The sequence below is a fragment of the Sebastes umbrosus genome, chromosome 6, assembly GCF_015220745.1.
Source record: "Sebastes umbrosus isolate fSebUmb1 chromosome 6, fSebUmb1.pri, whole genome shotgun sequence".
In the NCBI taxonomy this organism is placed as follows: Eukaryota; Metazoa; Chordata; class Actinopteri; order Perciformes; family Sebastidae; genus Sebastes; species Sebastes umbrosus.
Window position 1 is genome coordinate 8,034,659 of NC_051274.1, and position 8,113 is coordinate 8,042,771.

At 40.2% G+C, this 8,113-nt stretch overlaps 1 protein-coding gene across 1 annotated transcript in view; it reads right to left on the reverse strand.

Moving 5' to 3' along the window:
• Positions 1 to 7,951, reverse strand: part of LOC119489977 (DENN domain-containing protein 2D-like) — a 33,681-nt gene extending 25,730 nt beyond the window's left edge. The window contains exon 1 of the mRNA XM_037773057.1: positions 7,776 to 7,951. Coding sequence (XP_037628985.1) covers positions 7,776 to 7,802 — 27 coding nt within the window. The 5' untranslated portion in view covers positions 7,803 to 7,951. The remainder of the gene's footprint in view (positions 1 to 7,775) is intronic.
• Between the last annotated feature and the right edge of the window lie 162 nt (positions 7,952 to 8,113).

An 8,113-nucleotide genomic window follows, 5' to 3' on the forward strand; every position in this document is an offset into this window, starting at 1 on the left:
CACTGCAGATGAGCAGCACTTCCAGTCAGTGAGCGAGGACTAAATCCTTGTGCCATCGTTGATTTCACATGATTTGCATTGACCTAAATCTAAATGGAAGAGAACATTCTCGGTCTGAGCAAATCATGTTTTTCTTCCTCTTACACACGCCTGATGTTGTCTTTCAACATTCTTCTACTTTTTTATCTAACTGGATCAGGACTAAAGATATCCCAAAATCTAATGGGCCCATCGCTCCCTTCAACTTTGTAGTCAGGCTGCATTCACACCACATCAGGTGTTGCGGCAAAAACGCTAGTCCTCCCATTCATGTGGAGTAGTGCATTTGGGCTGTGGTGGTGGGGACCGCAGGGGATGCCGGAAAAAGTAAAACACAGAGGCCTGCGACAAAAACGCAATCCGACGTCACGCTGCGGTGTCCAATCACATAACCAGCGATCAATGGGCCATTTCAAATCAAAAGGGTCAATCAAAGTGCGTGTCAAACAAATGGACCATTTAAGTGACACTCCGACACCTCCACACAACACTGCGCTAATCGCTGCAACATCTGATTTAGTGCGAATTTAACCATGCAGTCCCAAGTGAGGGAATTTAAGTAACTTGTTCACAAGTGAGGGTAAGGCGTATTGATTCCCTGTCAGCAGCGATGAGGGTGTTTTACTGGACTGCTGTGGTGAAGAGGGACTGCAGCAACCAATTTACTTCATGTTCAACCATTGTGAGCTTTGAGTAATGACTAACAGAATTAGATTCTGGTTGCAGGCAGCCAAAATAGATTTTCCTTCGCAGGGGTGTCTGGGTTTAAACTTAGAGTGAGTGAGAGGAGCACAGACATCTGAAAGGATCTTGGAGCAGAACTGCTGCATCTTTTTAGGGCACATCCAACTGGATGAATACCCTGAACCCAAAACGCGCTGGAGGGCTTACATATCCCATATGGTCTGAGAATGTTTTTGGAGAAATAGCTGAAGGACATGTCAAAGGAAAATGTCTGGGCTATACCTTGCATGGCCTGCTGCCACTGCTTCCCAGACCCGGATAGGCTTTACACAATAGATCGCTGGGTGGATGGATGGAGATTGCCCATTACACTTTTTTGCTCCTGAGAGTAATTTGGTCCATTTTGGTACTTAGATGATTTTCTCACAATGCTCAGGTAAAATGATTATGAACCATATGGGTTTTGGTGATCCTGTAGTGCTAACATGTTTGTCCTCCGAGTGGCTCAAAAAGTAGCAAAGAAAAGTGCACCTTTAAACTCTTGTTAAATGTTTTTAACAGTAATACTGTACATTCCCACTTATTTGTGTATGGTAGTTACTTAGACAGTAATTGCTAAGGGCATTTCATGTAAACAGTAAGTTGGTCTGAGTCTATTAGACCTTGGTGTACAGGCACAAGTGGCTTTAATAGTTCAATGTTTGCTCTGCTGTGACCTTAGAAACTGAAGTCAGGGTGTAGTCCAGGTCACTGACACTGGCTAATATCAGTTTACGGATACCATTCCTTTACTACCACCAAACCACTGTTGTTGCTGCAGCTTTTATAGTTAGTTAGTTGGGCTGCTGACCCTTGTTTAAATACTCAACTGGAAGCTCATGCATGAACTGTAAAATGAGCATTATTGGCTCTGCATGGGAAGACACGGCCACTATTTATAGCCGAACCAAAATGACAGGACATGATGATGCCCTATGGGAAAACTCCCCAGCAATATAAACCACCAGTGTACAAGTGGAATGCATCAAGGCAGGGTTAGTGGAGCACGACACCAAGTAAAGTATCTGTAATATTAGTTCGTTATAGTTGTAAAACATTGTCTGTTTTCTGCTTTCGCCATCAGCAGAATTTCCATATTTGAGTTTCTGAAAGTTTTAACATTAACTTTTTAGTTATTGATATTTCCTGGGAAAAATTCTCTGGCACAGGAAGTGATGAGTTTTATGTTTCGTGTTTGTTTTAAATAAAGCGGGTAGTGAGCATGAGCAGCAAAGGAAAACCCAAGCAAAGAGTACCGCCTACATTAAGTCAGAGCTCTTTACCAGAAAGTCCAAGAGAGAGAAGATATCAGCGTACACTGACTGAGACTGATTTGTCAAACCATCAGTAGATATGCAAACACTTCTTATCAAATATAATTAAAAAAAATATTTAAATACTCATAGCAATGAGTGATTAGTACTAAAATGGAAACAAAAACAAGCTCTATTCATTCGTTTGATTGCATTACACTGCGATGCGTATAATGGTGGTGAAACAGTCAGCCTGGCTCTGTCCAAAGTTCAAAAATACACCGACCAACACCTCTAAGGCTCACTGATTAACATGCATTACACACACTGAAAAGTGAAAAGGGAGAGTTACATGTTGGAACTATATCTTGACAAACAACAGTATATTCATCCACCCAGCACGTCTGTGCAGTGTCTTTGGCCCTGAAAGTATGTAGCACTTGCATCATCATCTCCTGAGCAGTGCTCAAATTAAGTTCCAGGAATCGTCCCCATAGTGGGAAGAGAACATGGGAAGTAAAAGCCAAAACAACCTCATATCCATCCACCCAACACGTCTGTGCAGCCTCTCCAGCTCTGGTACAGTTTGTCAGTTACGGTCAGTTGGTTTTGGTTCTGTGCAGCAACAATCGTACCACCAAGCCTGACAACCTCCTTGTGTCGACAAGACTTCAGGAAGCTTTGCACAGATGTTGCCAGCTGTTGTTTGTCAAGAAATAGTCGCAGCACGTAGCTCCTCTAAAACAACAAGTTGTTGTTTTCACATTGCTTGTCTAAGGATTGAACAAACATGATACAGATGCTTTAGAGGGTTATTATTGTAAACTAAAACTTAAACTAAAATGAAAATAAGCAGTGAAAAATATTCAAATTGAAACTAAAGAAAAACTATATTCTTTAAGAAAAACTAAAACTAAACTGAAATGATATTGCCTGGTTAAAAAACTAATGAAAATTAAAAAAATGATAGTAAATTCGTTTCAGTTTTTGTTTTTTAGCTATAATGTATCACTACCGAATAAAGGAGACAGCATGAATTTATATCAACTCTTGTGACATTGAACCACAGAAACTGAATGGACTTGACATTCCAGAAGATTTTGCTTCACATTAGACACTAAAGTAGGCTAGCGCAAAGATTAAACATTGTGGCCATTCCTACGCAGTTCTCCACCCATGTATTTTGTATGTATATGTAGCTAAATGTACTTCTGAGACATTATACCTGGCCCAAACAATAACAAACTAAAACTAAATAAATACAAATTAAAACTAAACCTTTCTGCAAAACTTAAACTAAACTAAAACTAGCAAACACACTCTGAAAACTAAAAACTAAACTAAAATGAAATCAAAGAGTGAAAACTAAAATGAAATAAAAACTAATTGAAAATTCAAAACTATAAGGCTAATGGTTACTCGGATAACGATGGCCTGACTCCAGATCTGTACTTGCACTAGGCAGAATGTTTTTGGCATCATTGGGCATAAATTCCATAATAACCTTTCAGCATATTGTAATTCAAGTGTTCCGAGAGAAAACTAGACTTCTGCACGCTGATCAAATATGAATCAATATTCTGTTACTGTAATGTCTATTTATTTTATAGTGTACTATTTAGTTGTAAAATTAGAAAGTTTGCTCCGGCTGGTGGGTGGTGCTTGGTATTTCCTCAACTGTTCTCAACCTGGCAGCTGGGTCACAGATTTTTCTCATTTTACAGCTAAACAGTACACTACAAGATGTTCCTGAAAACATTTGAGGAGAGAAATAGGCATTAACGTAACAGAATATTGATTCATATTTGATCGGCGCTGCCTAGTTTGACCGTTTGATCGGAGTTCGCGAATGATTGACAGCTGATCAGAGAGAGCAAATCTCCAGTTCGGATCTCATTGGTTGTTTTCCTCCGGTCTGTGAAATCTTGCAGATGCCATTAAGAGCACTGGAGGACATGATTTCTTTTTCAGATTACCTGTCTCATGCACTACTGTCATGATATAGTGATTGTTTATAAAAATAACTTTGTAAAATCATATTTGCTCCAATTCTACCCACTGCGGCTTTAACCCAGAGACCTGATATTTATATTGATCTTCATCTTCATTTTATTCTCATAAAGAAAGCAAATAAGTATGTTTTTCCAAAATGTTGAACTATTCCTTTAAAGTCACTATGTGTAGAGTTGAAAACAAGTCAACTTTGGTCCCAGTGGTAATATGAAAAAAAGTCTACCTGAGGAGAGAATGAAGTCGCTCTCCCTCTGTGTGTGTTGTAATCCGAGTTTATCCGTGCTTTGTTGACATAGCCGGGCCGGCCGTGTGTGCTTTTCTGCTTTTTTCTGTTCGTGCATTGTCTGCCGCTCTGAACCGCTCTCATACGGCAGTTACAGCCGATAACGCCGTCATGACCAACGTCGTCGTCGTGAAAGCGTAGCACCAACCCTCCGGTTCCCCCTTCAGGTTAACACTGCTAGCACTTTCGCTGTTGTTTACACTGTTTAGCGCTGTTAGCACCGTTAGCTGCTGGCCATTGGCTCACCTTCATCATGTTAAGAGCTGTTGAGAGGCAATACCAATGCTCCCAATCCTGTATTTAGCACCTTTAATGCCCCCACTTCAAACAAAAAAAAGACATCGCCTTTCAAATAAGACACTATAAAATCACATACAAACTCCACACACAGAGGCTTTACTGTAAATGAAATGGAATCCTGCTGTTGCCTCTAAATAGCTTGCTCCAGCCCTAAAAAAACACATCTAACATACCAAAATGCAAATGTTATTTTAGGCCTCTGGCTGGTGGCCGTTGGAGTGCTTTTAGACCTGTGCAAACTTGTCCTTCCTCTGGCTTATCATTCACTTCAAAGAACAGATGGCTTCAGCGGCTATAGTGACCACGCCTGTCAGTACACAATACAGGATGTGATTTGTACATTAACTCCATCACAATTACACACACATTTATTACAAGATTGCAGTGCTTCTTCAGCTTATCTCTTCAACTTCAATAAAGTAAGGCCATTGTATTATCTGCTATATTACCATCTACACTGTACTTTTACTTTTCATACTCACTTAAAATATAGAATAATTATAATTGCACTTTTACTTCAGGGAAATTTTGAATGCAGGACTTTTACTTATAAATATCGTCACGGTATTGACGATAACCATGATATTTAAAAATGAAATATCGATATCATGTTAACAGTACACACATGATAATATTGTGTGAATAACCCAGCGCCTCATAAGTAATTTTATATATACAGTTATGGTTACAGACTCTCTCTGCCTCCCTATGCTCACATTTTAGTGTAATTCATTCGCCAATTCACCTCACCTGACACCATCACCACCAACACAGGGGAGACACAGGGTACGGGATTTATCTCCGTTTTTATTATTCACATTGTACACCTCTGACTGCAGGCAAAGCAATGAATCATACCACTTACAAAACTTCTCTGACGAGTCTACCCCAGCTGGCTAAATTTCAAACGATGACAACTCAGCTTTCGAGAAGGAAGTGGAAAGACAGACTTATCAGATGGTGTGAGGAAGCTCATCTTATTCTACATCTTGATAGTACTAAGGAGCTTATTGTGGTTTGATGGTTGAGGTGGTCCCCTCGTAATAAATACCTGGGTGACTGGAAGAAGAACACTGATGTCATCTTTGAGAGGGCCCAGTCGAGGTTGTTTTTCCTCAGGGAGATCAGGTCATTTGAAGTGAGCAGGCCTCTTTTACATGTTTTTTTTAATGAAGGTATTTAAGCAAGTGTTTTTTTCTATGCTGTTGTTTATTGGGGTGGCAGCATTACAGCTGTTGATAGGAAGAGGGTCAATAAGTTGATCAAGAAGGCCCGATCTATTATTGGCCTGCCTCCAGAGACTATTGGTGTCCTCGAATGGGGTCGTGTTTACCGTGTTCACGAGTTGAGTCCATATGAACGCCCCCTCATGTCATATTCACGACCTCGCAAGTGGAAAGTTTCTGAAAGCTCTGAGTTCACGAGTTGTGACGTGTTTGGCGGAGGCCATGGAAGTAAATCTTTTGGTGCATAATAAGTGAATATATTGTAATTTTAGTCGTATATTGTAATTCTTAATAATTTTATAATAGTTCTGAGGAAAATGCTGATATTCCCAACGGCCTCATCTTTTCCCTCTGTCATTATGCCTTTGCATTTCCTGCATTTTTAGCTTGCCAAATTGTTAGCCTCTGTGACCGACAGTAATGTCAATATTGCCGTTGCTTAGCAGCGGTGTCGTAAACACAAGCTCACACGAGTTTCATTTGAAGGCACCATATCTCAGAGCAGAGAACCAGAAGGAGGCTTCAGAGTGTTCTGTCACAGGATGATCATCCTTTGCTCAGTGCCTTCATGAAGAGAAGCAGGAGCGACCGGCTCCTACTGCCAAAATGCTCCACTGAGAGGTTCAGGGCGTCTCTTGTATACCTGCAGCGGTTAGGCTTTTTAAATGAACATTGTTGATACAGTGTCCTGTTCACTATTTATTCATTCACTGTATGCACTTTTTATGACCCTATACTTAGCTTTTACTGACCCCTTATCGTTGTTGCGAAGGAACTATGTACTTCCCTTCAATGACTGTGTGGTGTCACCTGTTGTGTAGTTGGCGTATTGTATTGTGTCTATGGCTTTGTCGGTTTCTTGTGCATGTCTTTGTTCATGGTGGCAAACCAGTTTCCCAGTTGTGGATTAATAAAGTTCCTCCTATCCTATCCTATCCTATCCTATCCTATCCTATCCTATCCTAGGGAACACAGATAAGGAGGCAGTTTGTGTAATATGGCCTTATACAGAAACGTTTACATTATATTGAGATTATTTACATTAACCTGAGGGGCCCAGAATTAAAATCTAGTTTGCTTAATCAAGTTAGCACAATACAATAACTAACTGATAACTATGCATATACGCCTACACAACATACCAGATCTGATGTTACAATACCAATAACTTGGTATTGTAACATCAGGGTTTTTTATGTTTCCACGTCCTTGTGGAAACATAAATACCCTGATGAAATTATAAAGTAATCACACACCGTGTTTTCGTTTCACATATACAGTGATGGTATGATGTAAACAGTGAAATGGAGTAGACCCTGGGATACCATTTAGAATTATATGATACAACTTGGTTAACGCTACAATAAATAAAATAGTATAATAGTATAATAGGTCATTTGTAATCAATCTAATTCATTGAAGTCTTCTGTACTAACTTGGATGTGGAAAGACTGAGACTGAGGTGTGCAGGAAGTAGCAATAGCAGATGGTTTAGGTTACCAATATTTTGTGGGTACATTTCATACCTACACGATTGCCCTCAAGTCAAAACATTCACACACACACACACACACACACACACACACACTCAGCTCAGCATCAAACTGGTGTGAACAGCTCATGAAATTCTTACCACAGGAAGTAAAAGTGAAGTTGTTATCATCAAAGTTCTCTATTCCTCCTGTCATGTGATATTCACAGGAAATGTCTCAGATGTTCAACGTCTTTAACTGTGCAATTTCTTTTTGTTCTGGTTTCCTAATTTCCACCAACTGCACAGAGTATTGCACCTACACTTGTGATATTTTTCCGAGCCTGATATCAATGTAAAGTGAGCATGAACATGGCAAGTTAATCACAGTTGAGCCTATTCAAACAAGTGAAGCCGCCTTGAAGTCCAAACACAAAGAGCATGGTTTACAGCTGGAACACACTCACCTGCGCTTGCTGTGACGTCTTGTCCATTTGTCTTGGGCTTAGCACATGTAAGGAAAGTATTTCTCCACTGGATCCACTTCTAATATTCTGACATAACTTTGATTTTATTCCTCCATCTATAAATACCAGCTTAAAATGTTCTCTTCCACAGCACACACACCGGTCGTGTCAACAACTGTTACTGGAGACGATTAAGCAGCAAGTGCACATGTATGAGGAAGTGCATTTGCTGAAACGTGCGGTCGACGGACTTCAGTCTCAGGCTGGGATTTCCTCTTTCAACGTTAAACCAAAGTACAGTGACGCATGCGTCACAGTGTGGGTGTGTGTGTCAGGGT